Genomic DNA, 16,596 nt, shown 5'->3' with positions numbered 1-16,596 from the left:
CCCCCCCCCCCCCCGCCCCTCCTCCCTCAGCCATGCCCCTCCTCCCTCAGCCCCACTCCTCCCCCTCAGACCCGCCCCTCCTTCCTCGCCCCACCTATCCTCCCGCGCCCCGCCCATCCGCCCTCGCCCCGCCTATCCTCCCTCGGCCATTCCCCTCCTCCCTCAGCCCCGCCCCTCCTCCCTCGGACCCTCTCCCAGCGCGGCCCGTGGTGCTCACCTTGCTTGGGAACGTACTCCACCTTGATTTCTGGAAGACAAAGAAGAGTGGACGGTTAGGTCTAAATCCAGCAGGCCCCTCACCCCACCTTCACAGCCCAGAGGAAGAGGTGATGGGGTCTGGCAGTCTTCCTGGGAACTGGGATGCTGGGGACAGGTTCAGGCCCAGGAGCCACCCCTCCTCCCAGGCGGCAGGCGGCGGTGAGTTCAGTGCTCTCCCTCCATCTTCTGACTCCAGCCATGAGCGGGACAGAGGCTTGCTGTCGTCCTCATTCGCACTCAGGGACCCTTAATCCTGGAGGGGGACATCCCGGGCCCTGGGTCTGGGAAGGTGGATCCTACAGCCCCCAGGGAAGGAGGAAGGGGCATCCTCACCCAGGAAGTTGAGTTTGGCCGAGAGCGACAGGGCGTAGCCGTCAGGCACGAACGTGTAGTCTCCCTCATCCTCTGGGCGGACGTCATCGATCACCAGCTTGTGGAACCTAAGGGGTGGGGGAGCAGGGTAGGGTTCGGGCCAGATTGCAATGGGGACCACTACGGGACTGCACCGTCTCATCAGCTTCCCTCAGTGCAATTCACATGCCTGCATTCTTATCCAGGGCTTTGGAATGCTGTGGCCTATGTTCAAATCGGTAGCTGTGTGACCTTGGGCAAGTTACTTAACCTCTCTGTGCCTCTGTTTCTTCATCTATAAAATAGGGGTAACGATACCAATCTACATGAAGGTTGTTGTAAAGCATCGAAAAAGGTGCAGTGGCTCACATCCCAGCACTTTGGGAGGCTGAGGATCAAGAATTGCTTGAGCCCAGGAGTTCGAGTAGCTGGGACTATGGGCATGTAACACAACACCCAGCTAATTTTTGTGTTTTTCGTAGAGATGGGGATTTCACCATGTTGGCCAGGCTGGTCTCAAACTCCTGACCTCAAGTGATCCGCCTCCCAAAGTACTCGGCCTCCCAAAGTACTAGGATTATAGGTGTGAGCCACCGCGCCTGGCCATTATCATCATTATTGAGACCACCAGCCAGCATGGTTCCCTACACAGAACACAGGGAACGCCTACATCCCACTAAGAGCTATTGCCAGGAAGCCCTGGACAGCACGATGCTCTCTGGGCGTCATGGAGATTATCATGCATTCTGCAGGTAACCAGGTGTTTGTCTTAGGTGTCCACGTGCGACCTGTTGAATTCCAGCTTCTTGTTTGCTGAGCTGGCGCCCGTGTGGACTGTTAGCAGATATGGCCAGAGACCTTTCTCTGCCCGTGTCCATGCCCTTGCAATGCGGCCTTGCAGCATCCCCATCAGGTGGTGGAGTCTGCTTCCCAGCCCTTGACTCAGAGCTGACCTGGGACTTTCCTTGCCCAACAGACTATGGCGGAAGTGGCATTGGACCAGTTTCCAGCCTGGGCCACAAAGGTCTTGTTTGCTTCCATGCTCTCTCAGGACCTCTGCCTCTGCCACATGAACGTGCTAGGCTGAGCTCACTGGAGGAGGAGGAGGTGCCATAGGGAGCAGCGTGCTGGGTGCCCAACTGTCCCAGCTGAGGTCCTGACAGCACCCACGCAAAGTCAGCAGGGCCCAGGTCCTGCCACCACAGAGGTAAGAATGAGGCCATCCTGGATCAGCCAGCCCCCAGCCAACCTGCAGACTCAAGATGAAATGAATCCTAATTTATTTACTTATTTAGAGAGAGGGTTTCACTATGTTGCCTAGACTGGTCTCGAACTCCTGGGCTCAAGAAGTCCTCCTGCCTTGGCCTCCCGAAGTGCCAAGATTGTAGGTATGAGTCACTGCAACGAGCCCAATCCTCATCCTTTTAAACCTCTAAGTTTGGAGACGGGACAGGAGTGGTGGCTCACACTTGTAATCCCAGCACTTTGGGAGGCCGAGGTGAGTGGATCACCTGAAGTCAAGAGTTAGAGACCAGACTGGCCAACATGGCAAAACCCCGTCTTGACTAAAAATGCAAAAATTAGCATGGTAGTGTGCACCTGTAGTGTCAGCTAGTCAGGAGGCTGAAGCAGGAGAATCGCTTGAACCTTGGAGTTGGAGGTTGCCGTGCAAGACTCCGTCTCAAAAAAAAAAAAAGAAAAAAGAAAAGAAAGGAAAAAAGAAAAGAAAAAGTCCAGGCCTGGTGACTCATGCCTGTAATCCTTGAGAGGCTGAGGTGGGTGGATCACTTGAGGTCAGGACTTCGAGACCCACCTGACTAACATGGTGAAACCCCGTCTCTACCAAATACAAAAAAATTAGCCAGGTGTGGTGGTGCATCCCAGCTACTTGGAGGCTGAGGCAGGAGAATCCCTTGAACCCAGGAGGCAGAGGTTGCAGTGAGCTGAGATCGTGCCATTGCACTCTAGCCTGGGCAACAAGAGAGAAACTCCATCTCAATTTAAAAAAAAAGTGGGGGACAGCTTGTTATTCAACTAAAGCTAACTGCTACACACACCCTGCCCCCAGCCACTCCTGCAGCCCACACCTCACCTGCCCACATGGGAAATGGTGATCCTCTTGCTGGGCCGCACCTCGATCCCATTCTTATACCATTTGCCCGTCACTTTCTCATCAGACACCTCACACTTGAACACAGCCTGTTCTGCGGCCTTCACTGTCAGGTCCGCGATGTCCTGCAGGACCTCCAGCTGTTTCTCTGGTCAGGGAGAGAAAGACAGGGAGCTGTCACTACTCCAGTTGGTGCACAGACACTTGTGAGCACCCACTGCGTGCCAGGCGCTGGTCTAGGCACTGGGGATACCAGCCACGGACAACCCAGAAACAACCCACTGGCCTTGGGAAGCTCCCATGCTAGGGGGAGACGGTGGAGAAAGAAACAGAAGAGGGAGCAAGGAGGCCTGAGGGAGGCAGGGAGGAATGCACCAGAGGATGAAAAAAAGCCTCCCAGGCAGAGGGACTGGAGCGTGAAAGGCCCTGAGGTGGCCAGGCACAGTGGTTCACACCTGTAATCCCAGCACGTTGAGGTTTTTATTTATTTTATTTTATTTATATATTTTTTGAGACGGAGTTTCACTCTTGTCACCCAGGCTGGAGTGCAGTGGCGTGATCTTGGCTCACTGCAACCTCCACCTCCCAGGTTCAAGTGATACTCCCGCCTCAGCCTCCTGAGTAGCTGGGATTACAAGCACACGCCACAACGCCCGGCTAATTTTTGTATTTTTAATAGAGGTGGGGTTTCACCACGTTGGCCAGGCTGGTCTCTAACTCCCGACCTCAAGTGATCCACCCGCCTTGGTCTCCCAAAATGCTGGGATTACAGGTGTGAGCCACCCCGCCCAGCTTTTTCTTTTCTTTTCTTTTCTTTTCTTTTTTTTTTGACAGTCTTGCTCTGTTGCCCAGGCTGGAGTGCAGTGGCACAATCTCGGCTCATTGCAACCTCCGCCTCCTAGGTTCAAGCGATTCTCCTGCCTCAGCCTCCCAAGTAGCTGGGACTACAGGTGCACGCTGCCACGCTCAATAAATTATACAAATATAACTTTTTTGTATTTTTAGTAGAGGTGGAGTTTCACCACGTTGGCCAGGCTGGTCTCGAACTCCTAAGCTCAAGTGACCCACCCGCCTCGGCCTCCCAAAGTCCTGGGATTACAGGCGTGAGCCACCAAGCTTGGCTGGATTCAAAATTGACTTTGAAGTTGGAGCCACCAGATCTCCCTGGTGGGCTGAACACAGGGTGTGTGGGAAACAGAGGAGTCAGGAACAACTTCCAGACTGGGGGCCTGAGCAACCCCAAGCTGTGTGGAGAAGCATGCGCAGTACAGCCCCTGCCCCACCTGGAGGCCCCGTACCTTCCACAATCAGCTCGGCCTCACACTGGCCGCCATTGGTCATGACCTGATAATGACCCCCGTCCTCCTGGGTCACATCTGAGTAGATGAGGATGTGGCGCTTCCCGTCCTTCTTGAAGCGGTACCGGGCCTTTAAGGAATCCTCCCGAGTCAGTTCCACACCATCTTTCATCCTAGGTGGAATGAGACACGGAGCGGGATGTGAGGAGACAGCACAGCCCTCGGACTGGGTCTTGGAGAGTCAGTCGGGGGCCCACGCAGAGGGGTCAGAAGGCAGGTCCCCAGAGAGAGGAGACATAAAGGGTGGCAGAGGCATCTTGAGTGGTGGAAGGGTCACAGGTCAGGTGAAAGGGAGTGAGAGGGCCAGGCACAGTAGCTCATGCCTGTAATCCCAGCACTTTGGGAGGCAGAGGTGGGTGGATCACCTGAGGTCAGGAGTTCGAGACCAGCCTGGCCAACATGGTGAAACCCCCATCTCTAATTAAAAAAACACACAAAATTAGGCAGGTGTAGTGGCGGGCGCCTGTAATCCCAGCTATTCAGGAGGCTAAGGCAGGAGAACTGCTTGAACCCGGGAGGTGGAGGTTGCAGTGAGCCAAGATCACACCATTGCACTCCAGCCTGGGTGACAGAGTGAGACTTTGTCTCAACAAAAAAAAAAAAAGGCAGCGTGGAGAGAGAGGAGGAGGTTACAGGCCACACACCGTTAATTGCCTGGAAGGTATTGGCTGGAAGTCAGGGGACCCAAAAAGATGTCAGAGGCAGAGGTCAGCACAGAGGAAGTCCTAGGGTCTCAGAGAAACATCACATTTTGAGGCCTCTGCCAGTGGTTTTCCCTGTCCAGGGCACTCTCCCCTTCTCTCTTCACTTATATCTCCGCATCATTCAGATCTCAGCTCAGTTGTCATCTCCTCCAGGAAGCCTTCCCTGACCTCCTAAGTCCCTTCCTCCTGGGAAGCTGTTACAGAATCCATTACTGCTCCTTTCAAACCAGTCTCAAATGGAACTTTTATATGTATGTATGTGACGACTTGACTAATGCCTATCTCTGTCTCCTAAGCACACACACGCACATACACACCACCACCACCACCACCACTACTATCACCAAATTAGCAGATTATAAATGCTGTGAAGGGAGGTACCATGTTGACATTTTTTTCTCCCCATTATATACCTGATATGTAGAAGAGTACCACCACACAACAGGTGCCTGATAAATATTGGTTGGGTTGGTGAATAGGTACATAGATGGATGAATGGATGGGTAGATGGTGGGTAAGTATGCAGATGAGTGAGTGAGTGAGTGGATGGATAGATCTCTGGATTGATAGGTCAATGGATGACTAGATGGCAACATAAATGGAAGAGTGGATATATGAATGAGTAGATAGATGAATGGGTCAATGGGATGGATGGATGGATGGATGGATGGATGGATGGATGGATGGATGGATGGTTAAGTGGGTAGATGGATGGATGGATAGATGAGTGGATGGATGGATGGATGAGTGGATGGATGGTTAAGTGGATAGATGGATGGATGGATGGATGGTTAAGTAGATGGTTGGATGGTTAAGTGGGTAGATGGATGGATGGATGGATGGATAAGTGGGTGGATGGATGGATGAATGGATGGATGGTTAAGTGGATGGATGGATGGTTAAGTAGATGGTTGGATGGTTAAGTGCATAGATGGATGGATGAATGGATGAGTGGATGGATGCATGGATGGATGAGTGGATGAATGGTTAAGTAAATGGATGGATGGATGGACAGATGGATGGATGGATGGATGGAGTAGGTGGATGAGTGGATACATGGATAGATGGACCAAGGGACAGATGATTGGTCAGATGAATCAATATTTAATGGAACAGTGGAGATCAGGAAAAGGATGCTGAAGAGGATAGGATGGGTAGAGGTCAGAAATTCTAGAAACAATTTTAGGTGAAGGTAAGGATTTATAGAGAAAAGCTGAGATCTCCTGGGGGTGACTACTGAGTAAAGGTCAGAAATCTCCAAGAGAAGTCGCAAGAGGTCCCATAAAGATCAGGGCACAGGCAAAGAAGCTATGTGCACCTGTATGGAGATCAAGGATCAAGGGTCACTTACCACATCACCTGGGCACCCTCTTCTGACACCTCCACTGCCATTTCCACCCGGTCACCCACAAACACCTGCTGGTCCTCGAGAGGTGTGACAATCAGGACTGGAGGTTCTGTGGGGCAGGAGGACAGGAGGTCAGTCATTTCAGGACCCCCTCCAGAGTTCCAGTCCCTCTCCAGGCTCAGGCCTGAATCCAGCCTCACCTTTGACGAAGAGCTCAGTGAAACACTTCTCATCCTTCACAGCTACTTCATAGGCAGCGTCATCCGCCAACGTGCACTTGTTGATGGTGAGGATTCGCTTCTTACCAACGTTCTCAAACACGTACCTGATGCAAAAGTCTCACCTCAAACCAGGGCATGTAGCATCCACCTAGCCCTGGTAACTCTGCTCACCTGTTCTCAAGGCAAGTCTCTCTCTCTTAGAGCCAAATTGTGTGGAAAGGGATTGAGAGCCCAGTTTCAATTATTCATTTATTTGTATTTATTTTTGAGACAGGGTCTCACTCTGTCACCCAGGCTAGAGTGCAGTGGTGCGATCAGAGCTCACTGCAACCTAGACTTCCTGGGTCCGAGCGATCCTCCCACCTCAGTCCCTGAGTACCTGGGATCACAGGTACACACCACCATACCCAGCAAATTTTTTTTTCTCTTTTCTTGGTATCTTCTAATTTTTTAATTTTTTTGTAGAGATGGTATCTCGCTATGTTGTCCAGGATAGCAATTCCTATTATTTGAATAACCATGGCGGGACCGGTCGTGGTGGCTCACACCTGTAATCCTAACATTTTTCAGAGTCTGAAGTGGGCAGATTGCTTGAAGAGTTCAAGACCAGCCTGGGCAACATGGTAAAACCTCATCTCTACCAAAAATACACCCAAAAAAATCAGTCAGATGTGTTGGGGCACTCCTGTCATCCCAAGCTACTTGGGAGGCTGAGGCAGGAGAATCTCTTGAACCCGGGAGGCAAAGGTTGCAGTGAACTGAGATCATGCCATTACACTCCAGCCTGGGCAACAAGAGCGAAACTCCGTCTCGCAACAAAATTAATTAATTAATTAATTTTAAAAAGGTTGTCTTGTGACGTGTTTTTTGTTGTTGTTGTTGTTGTTGTTGAAACAGGGTCTCACTCTGTCACCCAGGCTGGAGTGCAGTGGAGAGATCTCAGCTCACTGCAACCTCTGCCTCCTGGGTTCAAGCGATCCTCCTGCCTCAGCCTTCCAAGTAGCTGGGACCACAGGTGCCCGCCACCATGCCCGGCTAATTTTTGTATTTTTAGTAGAGACGGAGTTTCACCATGTTGCCCAGCCTGATCTCGAACTCCTGGGCTCAAGCCATCCGCCCGCCTCAGCCTCCCAAATTGCTGGAATTATACATGTGAATCACTGCATTCAGCTATTATAAATATTTGTTTGAGTGACTGCAGAGTGTCTTAGTATGAAACTACATTTCGGTTGTTTTCCATTCTTTGCTATGATAGCAAATGCCTCAGCAAACATCCTTGTGGCTAAATATGCACAGTCATGATAACTCCTCACAATACCTACCTAGGATTGCACAACCTGAAGACTTTTTAATACATTACCCTTAGGGAGACTCGCCAAATTACATTCCCACTAGCAACATTTGTGCTATTCTTCTCCAGCACTGGGTTTTAGAATTTCGCAAGGTTTTGCCCATTTGGAGAGCAGAAACACTGTTGTTAAATTTTCTTTTTCTTTTCTTTTCTTTTTTTTTTTTTTTGACAGGGTCTCACTTTGTTGCCCAGGCTGGAGTACAGTGCAGTGGTGCCATCATAGCTCACTGCAGCCTCAGCCTCCCAAGCTTGGGCAGTTCTCCTGCCTTAGCCCCTCGAGCAGCCTGGACTACAGACGTGTGTCACTGTGCCTGGCTAATTTTGTATATTTTTTGTAGATATGTGGTTTCGTTATGTTGGCCAGGCTGGTCTTGAACTCCACTCCTGGACTCAAGCAGTCCTCCCACCTCGGCTTCCCAAAGTGCTGGGATTACAGGTGTGAGCCACCACACCTGGCCTCATCTATGTATACTTTTTCTTTTTTCTTTTTTTTTTTTGAGACAGAGTTTCGTTCTTATTGCCCAAGCTGGAGTGCAATGGCATGATCTCAGCTCACTGCAACCTCCGCCTCCCGGGTTCAAGCAATTTTCCTGACTCAGCCTCCCAAGTAGCTGGGATTACAGGCGCTACAGACATGTGCCACCACACCCGGCTAATTTTTTGTATTTTTAGTAGAAACGGGGTTTCACCATGTTAGCCAGGCTGATCTCGAACTCCTGACCTCAGGTGATCTGCCCACCTCAGCCTCCCAAAGTGCTGGGATTACAGGCATGAGCCACTGCGCCTGGCCTGTACTTTTCATATAGAGGTGAGTGTGCCCTTTCTAGTTAAGAGTGATGGGCCTTGTCTCTGGGCATTCTCTCTGGACTGGGATCTCCCCGGTACAGGGACCGCCCCCCGCGCACATACTTGCTGCTTGGTTTGATCTCCTGGCCGTTCTTGAACCACTTGAGGGGCAGGTCTGGGTCGCTGATCTCTACTATCAACTTGATCTTGTTGCCTCTGTCCACTTGGTAGGCTGGATCCAGCTTCTTTGTGAATGCTGGAGATTGAGGCATACAGAGGGGATGGAGGCACGTGGTCCTCACTCCCCTGGTCATCCCCTGAGGCTCCACATCTCCCTCCCCAGGCCACGGGCTCTCCAAAGTCAAAGTGAGGAAGTCAGGAGGCCTCCTATGAACTTAGAGATCCTTGAGAACTCCTCTGGTAGTGATGCAGGGCAGGGGACCCCAAACTGGGGCTTAGCCTGCAAGGGTTCTTGGCTTCACCCAGGAAAGAAGTCAAGGGCAAGCCAGTGGTAGGTAGAAGAAAACAGATTATTTATTTATTTATTTATTTAGACAGAGTCTCACTCTGTTCCCCAGACTGGAGTGCCACGGTGTAATCTCAGCTCACTGCAACCTCTGCCTCCCTGGTTTAAGCGATTCTCCTGCCTCCGCCTCCCAAGTTGCTGGGATTACAGGCATGCGCCACCATGCCCGGCTGATTTTTGTATTTTTAGTAGAGACAGGGTTTCACCATGTTGGCCAGGCTGGTCTCGAACTCCGGACCTCAGGTGATCTGCCCTCCTCGGCCTCCCAAAGTGCTGGGATTACAGGCGTGAGCCACCGTGCCCGGCCTGAAAACAGTTTTATTGAAGTGGCAGTGTTACAGCCCCCTGACTGCTCCTGCGGGAACAGGGCTACCCCAGAGACAGAGAGCAACGGCTCAGGGCAGACCTGCAGTCAGATTGATACCCACTTTTAATTACTTATAGATTCAGGAGCGGGTTATATGGAAATTGCTAGGAAAAGGATGGTAACCTTTGGGTGGTCTGGTCGTTACCAAGGAAAGGAGCAGTAACTCCTGGCCGTTACCATGGCCACGGTAAACCAACATGGCACACTGGTGGGCATGTCTTATGGAAAGCTGCTTCCACCCTGTCCCTGTTTTAGCTAGTCCTCAATTTGGTCCAGCATCCGAGGCCCACCACTAGAGTTGGGTCTTGCCTCCTACCTCATTGGGACCTCGAAAACATAGGTCCAGGGTCCAATCATCAGATACCCACGAGGCTAGGGGTCCCTGTGTGCAGGGCCCAGCTCCCCCCAGACCAGGGCTGACCTGCACTCTTCTTGACCTCAACCTTGGCCTTTTTCAGTCGCTTCAGCATGCCCCGGAGGTCGGTGATGCCATACTGGAAGGCGATTTTCTCGTACTCGCTCTTCTTTGCCCCTTTCAGGAGCTCCCAGATCTCCGGGGGGATGCCTAGGTCATCGTCATCTTTCTTTTTCTTCTTCTTCTCTTCCTCCACCACCTCCCTGGGGTTGGGGGAATGGACAGGGGCCATCAGGGAGTGAGGAGGGGAGGATGTCCTTCTGCCTTCTTCACTTATTGGCTCTGTGACTCACCCAAGCCACCTTCCCTTTAGGGGCCTTATTGTTTCCCAACTGGTCCATTGCCCCAGCCTCTTCCTGGGGTCTCCTGGCCTCTTCCCGGCACGGTCCCCACTGGGTTTTTGTTTTGTTTTGTTTTGTTTTGTTTTGTTTTGAGACAGATTCTCACTCTGTCGCCCAGGCTGGAGTGCAGTGGTGTGATCTCGGCTCACTGCAAGTTCAAGCGATTCTCCTGCCTCAGCCTCCTGAGTAGCTGGGATTACAGGCTCACGCCACCACTTCCGGCTAATTTGTGTGTTTTTAGTAGAGACGGGGTTTCGCCATGTTGAACAGGCTGGTCTCGAACTCCTAACCTTAAGTGATCCACCCGCCTCGGCCTCCCAAAGTGCTGGGGTTACAGGTGTGAGCCGCCGTGCCTGGCCCGCGGGGTATTTCTTTACATTTATGTATGTATTTATTTTATTTCCATAGGTTATTGGGAAACAGGTGGTGTTTGGTTACATGAGTAAGCTGTTTAGTAGTGATTTGTGAGATTTCGGTGCGCATATCACCCAAGCAGTACACATTGTACCCTATTTGCCCTCTTTTATCCTGTGGGGTATTTCCGTGGCTCTCCCTTTCATGTTCGGAACTCTCCCGTGGCTCCCCACTGTCCTCAGGAGGAAGCCCCAGCCCTGCGCCTGGCAGTCACGCCCCAGCTACTTCCATCACCACTCACAAAGCCACCTGAACCAAGCTGCTTGTCTCTTGCTGAACACTTCAGCCTCTCTCCTGCCTCCCAGCCTTTGCACAAAGTGTTTCCCTACCTTCATGACGTCTCCCCATCTTCTCTTCCTCCTGGACTCCTCTTCATCCTACAAGACCTAGCACCAAAGTTCCCTTCTCCCTGAGGCATTCCCTGTCCTCCAAGGCAGTGAGTTGCTCGTGCTCTGGGCTCTCACAGGCCCCGGTGGGACCCTCTCTAAAATCACACCACATAGTCTCAGTCTGTGTCCATGTCTGTTAGACCAGACCCATTTCCCAAGGCAATGAGTGATCTCACATCAGGGACCCGGTCAAACTGTTCTCTCTCCCTGGATCTCAGCCCAGGACCTAGTAGACGGGAGGCCTCGGAAGATGGATGATGGGTGAGAGAGTGAGTGAATGCATGGATGGAGCCTGGGAGGGAAGGAAGGAAGGGAAAGGAACAAAGAGAGGATAGATGTGGAGGTGAATGTGGGGACATGAATATTTGAATTGATGTAGAGAATGGTGAGTAAGTAGGCTGATAAGTAGGTGGGTGGGTCAATGGAAGGGTGGGTGGGAAGACAGGCAGATGGGTTGGGGGAAGACAGGTGGGTGAGTGGATGGACTGATGGGTTGATGAGAACTGACTGCACAGTTGGGTGAATGTGTTGATGGGAAGTGGCCAACGAAGCGGCTGGCTGGCTGGAGATAGAATTGATCAGCAAATGGAATTGTCAGGGATTTGGTTATGGGGATTGACGGGCAAGTGAAGATGGATAAGTGGGCCAGCAGATAATGAGTATAAGATTGCCAATATTTAATTTTTTTTTGTTTTGTTTTTGAAACGGTCTCACTCTGTTGCCTAGACTGGAGTGTAGTGGTGCCATCATGGCTCACTGCAGCCTTGATCTCCTGGGCTCAAACTATCCTCCTACCCCAGCCTCCTAAGTAGTTAGAACCACAAGCACATGCCACCATGCCCTGCTAAGTTTTCTTTTTCTTTTTTTTTTTTTGTAGAGTCAGGGTCTCCCTATATGGCCCAGGCTGGTCTTACACTACTGGGCTCAAGTAATCTTCCCACACTGGTTTTCCAAAGTGCTGGGATTATAGGCGTGAGCCACTGCGCCCAGACTTTCAATCATTTTTACCTACAGAACATCAATTTCACATAGTTCAATCTAACAGAAGGCTATCTGTGCGGATGGGTGTGTCAACTGCCCACCTCTTCATTGGTGAACTCAGACACCTATTCATGACCCCATCCATTCATCCTCCACCCACCCCATCCATCCATCCACTTCCCCACCTACTGAGGCACCCATCCTCCCACCTCTCCACCACCCATTCATCCGTACCATCCACCCACCTTCCCACCTGTCTATCTTCACCTGCATCTCCCAACCAAATCCAACATCCCATGCACCCGTTACTCATCCACCTACCCATGTAGCCTGGCTGACTGTAATGGCAGATGGGCAGGTAAACAGGTGGGAAGATGGTGGTTAATGGAAGGATATGTGGGCAGATGGATTGGCAACTGGGCAGGTAGGTGGATAGATGCATTAGTAGATGGATAAATAGGCAACTGGTTGGATGGGTGGGTGAGTGGATGGATTGGTGGGTGGAAAGTGGATGGATGGAAGGATGGATGGATGGGAGGGTGAGTAGGTGGAGGAGTAGGTGAACTAGAGCCTGAGTGAACAGGAGCGTGGGTGTGAGAATGGTGGATTAAAGGGTGGGGAGGTGGGTGAATTCGTGGCAGATGGTTGGCTGGGTGGGGGTGTGGGTAGGGGTCTGGGTGAATGGGTAGATGGGTGAATGAACAGGCAGCCTGATGGGTTGGTGTGTTACATAGTGGGTGAGCAGGGAGTGAACAGATGGAGGTGGTAGAGGGGTAAGAAGTGGGTCCAGGAGGAAGCAACGGGCCATGGAGCTTCACCCACCACCTCCTCCCCTTGAGCCCCATCTCCCCTCTCTGTGCCAGGTGCGGGGCTCACCTCTTCTTCAACAGGCTGCTGAAATCCAGCTCACCTGCAGTATCCGACTTCCCTTCACCCCTGTGGCCATTGAGAGGGGGTGTGAGCATTGACCCTTCAGATTCACCCCTTGCCTTCCCCAGTCCTCCCTTTTTCCCCTCCCAAGGGAGAGCTTCCCACAGTCCTTGGGACCCTGGTAAGGGCCTGGGGTCACTTACATACGCTTGAAGCTCTCTAGACTCTGCCCAGAGGCATCCTGACGGGGTGCTGGGGAGAGGTGATGAGAGAAGGGAAGGTGAGTTGGAGGCCAGGCTTGATCTAAGACTGAGAGCCCCTCTCCAGGCCAGCACAACCTCTTCCAGGCCCCCTTTTCTCCATCTCTTGGACCAGCACACTCTCACTGAGGCCTGGGCATCCTCTAGTTCTAGACCAGCTCATACTCATTTTCCCACTGCCCAGCTCCACCCTCTCTCAGCAGCCTATACTCCCGCACCTGGGCCAGCTTGTCTTTCTCCCTAGGCCTGGACAATCTCATTTCCTGTGCACCCCACATTTAAGCCCTCACACATTCTGGGCTGCAGACCCCCAGAGCCCGTATACCCTCAGGGGTCCATATATGTGCCCTCAAATCCGTGTAATTTCCTGTTAATCCTGTACACCCTCACCCTAAACCTATATGCCCTTATTCTCTAAATCTGGACACCTCTAAACCTGGACACCCTCCTCACTTCCCAAGGCTTGATGCCTACTTTCTTGAACGTGGAATGTGTGTAACTCACCTCCTAAGCCTTTGCATGTGCATCCCAAGACCCTGAACACTTTCAACCCCCAAATCCAGACCTCCTGCCATGCTAAATCTCCCTGAGTTTGAATACTCTGACCCCAGAATCTGCACTCCCTCCTCCAAAAACCTGTGCCCACCTCATGCCCATGCCTATGCACTCTCCCAACACCTGGCTGGTACGTCTGTCCCCCACCCCCCAGGCACAGAACCCTTTGCTCCCCCACCCCCCACCAGCGTACCCTCCACGTCGATGTTGAAGCCACAGCTGTCGCAGGTGTCCTTGGCTTTGACCTCGAGGCGGTAATCCCCACGATCCCCCAGTACCACCTTCCCGATGTGCAGCTCCACGGTGTACACCTGGGTCCAGGGCCGGGGGTGTGGGTGCACGGGACCACCCTCTAGAGCCACCCCATATTTCTCAGAGTCCACTCATAGCTCTATCTCCAAGTCCTTACCCCCACCCCACAAGGGGGCCAGTGGAGACCGAAAGGGGGCTCAGCATCTGATGGCCAGCTCTGTCTCCTCACACCTGACCCATCGGGACTTCTGGGGCCCATGTCCCTGGCCCCCTCAGGCATTGCCAGGAATGTACATGACCAAGCCCAGATACATCCCCACCCAACCCCAGGCATCCTCCCCTCTGCCTCACACAACCTCTCCCCAGCAGCCCCGCACAACCTCCATCCTCAGAGGGCCCACTCTCCATCCCGGCTCCAGGCCCACAGCGATGCCTCAGGCAACAGCACTTCTGAGGAGCACGTCCTGCACAAGCTCCACTCCCCCCGCCGGCCCTCTGGCCCTCGGGATCCTCACATTGCTGGCGGAGTCGTGGGACTCCTTGAAGGAGAAGCGGGCTCCACTCTTGCTGCCCAGCTCCAGCCACTTCCCCTTGAACCACTTGATGGTCGGTTTGCCCGGAAGCTCCTTCCCGTTCACCTTGGCCACAATTACTGTGTCCTTCCCTACACGGGGTGAGTAACAGCGGGGAGTGGAAGGAGGCCCAGGAAGGAAACTAAGGCTCTCCAGAGGGAGACTGAGGGCAAGACCCTGGCTCCTCCTCCCTCAGACCCAGGAGTCCAGGCCCCCGGCCCCTCCTCCCTCAGACCCAGGAGTCCAGGCCCCCCAGCCCCTCCTCCCTCAGACCTAAGAGTTCAGGCCCCAGCCCCTCCTCCCTCAGACCCAGGAGTCCAGGCCCCCAGCCCCTCCTCCCTCAGATCTAAGAGTTCAGGCCCCTGTCCCTCCTCCCTCAGACCTAGGAGTCCAGGCCCCCAGCCCCTCCTCCCTCAGACCCAGGAGTCCAGGCTCCCAGCCCCTCCTCCCTCAGACCCAGGAGTCCAGGCCCCTCCTCCTCCCTCAGACCCAGGAGTCCAGACCCCTCCTCTTCCCTCAGTCCTAGGAGTCCAGGCCCCAGCCCCTCCTCCCTCAGACCCAGGCCCCTGGCCCCTCCTCCCCCAGGTTCCCCTCACCAGTCTCCACTGATACAGAGTCCGGCTTCTTCAGGAAAATGCCAGTAGGCTCCTCTACAGTCGGGGACTGGTCCTCGGGTGGGGCTTCTGCTCAGGGGACAGGATTAGGATGAGGAGGTCTGAGATGGGCTGAGGAGGGGACAGTGGGCTGCTTTGGGGAAAGGACTTAGGGACAGTGAGGGACCCTCTGCTCAGAAACCAAACATCATGGGGATTAAATGGCTTTTCCTGACCTGGGAAAGGCCACCTGTCACCCTCGTGGCTGTGTGACCTTGGCCAGGCTCCCCCACCCCGTTGGGCCTCGGTTTCCTCATCTGTGGACTGGAGGGCACTGAATGTGCCTTTGGGGTGGGAGAGGTTGAGAGAGACTGGGGCGGAACTTGGTGATCAGTCAGTCAGTTGACCGGAACTGATGCCAGCCGAGGGGCTGGGCTCTGCCTGGGGGTGCCAGGGAGCCCCAGGAGGGCTGGGAGTATGGGAGGCGTGGGTCAGCCCTGGGGCTGTGTGGGGACAGATTCAGGGACAGAGGCTAGGGGAAGGCCGGGGGAGGTGTAGAGGGGAGGATGGAGATGAGAAGCCAGGTCGGCTGAGCCCGAGGGAACACCTCCTCACCTTTGGGGGCCTCTGCAGGAGCCTCCTTAGGGGGAGCCTCCTTGGGGGCTTCTTTGGGGGCATCTTTGCCCTTAGGGGCCTTTTTGGCCGCTGTAAGGTAGGGGATAGTCATAGTTGAGCACGCGGTCAGCACACTCCTCCCTCAGACCCAGGAGTCCAGGCCCCTGGCCCCTCCTCCCTTGGACTCAGGAGTCCAGGCCCCCGGCCCCTCCTCCTCCCTCAGACCCAGGAGTCCAGGCCCCCGGCCCCTCCTCCTCCCTCGGACCCAAGAGTCCAGGCCCCCGGCCCCTCCTCCCTCAGACCCAGGAGTCCAGGCCCCCGGCCCCCCCTCCTCCCTCGGACCCAAGAGTCCAGGCCCCCGGCTCCTCCTCCTCCCTCGGACCCAGGAGTCCAGGCCCCCGGCCCCTCCTCCCTCAGACCCAGGAGTCCAGGCCCCCGGCCCCTCCTCCTCCCTCGGACCCAAGAGTCCAGGCCCCCGGCTCCTCCTCCTCCCTCGGACCCAAGAGTCCAGGCCCCTGGCCCCTCCTCCCTCAGACCCAGGAGTCCAGGCCCCCACCTTAGGTATAAATTTATCTCAGATCTGAGAGTCTGTGGGATCGGGTTTCCCTTGCCCCCAGCAGGCCCTGCCCCATCCGTCCAGGCCACCAGACCCTGACCTTTTGGGTCCGAGGGTATAATTAGCTCTCCCTCTGGGCTGGAAACTGGACACCTGGTGCTGACCGCAGCATCCTTCCCCTGCCCTGCCTGCTGTTCCTTGCTGGCTGGGTCTGCAGCTACAGTAGGGGCTGGACCCACCCCACAACCTGCTTGGCCTGAGGCCAGTGGACCAGACATCCCAGGAGGGGGTCCGCCCAGCGGTGCAGGATTCCTGTGGTGAGTTCCTCATAGAGAGAAAGCCTCATCTCCATAGAAAGTGCTCCCCAGTCCCATTCAAAGAAGGTCCCCAAACCCCACAGAAA

General features: G+C 53.9%; 1 protein-coding gene across 1 annotated transcript in view; it reads right to left on the bottom strand.

Moving 5' to 3' along the window:
* MYBPC2 (myosin binding protein C, fast type) overlaps positions 1–16,596 on the bottom strand; it is a 35,194-nt gene that overhangs the window by 16,942 nt on the left and 1,656 nt on the right. Inside the window, exons 2-15 of the mRNA XM_025367580.1 lie at positions 15,638–15,727; positions 15,026–15,112; positions 14,373–14,521; positions 13,799–13,916; positions 12,994–13,042; positions 12,797–12,856; positions 9,802–9,998; positions 8,611–8,743; positions 6,330–6,454; positions 6,133–6,238; positions 4,018–4,190; positions 2,702–2,867; positions 592–698; positions 218–247 (exon numbers count right to left, since the gene is read on the bottom strand). Of these exons, the coding sequence (XP_025223365.1) occupies positions 218–247; positions 592–698; positions 2,702–2,867; positions 4,018–4,190; positions 6,133–6,238; positions 6,330–6,454; positions 8,611–8,743; positions 9,802–9,998; positions 12,797–12,856; positions 12,994–13,042; positions 13,799–13,916; positions 14,373–14,521; positions 15,026–15,112; positions 15,638–15,727 (1,590 nt within the window). The remainder of the gene's footprint in view (positions 1–217; positions 248–591; positions 699–2,701; positions 2,868–4,017; positions 4,191–6,132; positions 6,239–6,329; positions 6,455–8,610; positions 8,744–9,801; positions 9,999–12,796; positions 12,857–12,993; positions 13,043–13,798; positions 13,917–14,372; positions 14,522–15,025; positions 15,113–15,637; positions 15,728–16,596) is intronic.

The sequence above is a fragment of the Theropithecus gelada genome, chromosome 19, assembly GCF_003255815.1.
Source record: "Theropithecus gelada isolate Dixy chromosome 19, Tgel_1.0, whole genome shotgun sequence".
Classification (NCBI taxonomy): Eukaryota; Metazoa; Chordata; class Mammalia; order Primates; family Cercopithecidae; genus Theropithecus; species Theropithecus gelada.
Note: the sequence above shows the minus strand (reverse complement) of the source record. Positions and strands in the feature narration are given on the sequence as shown.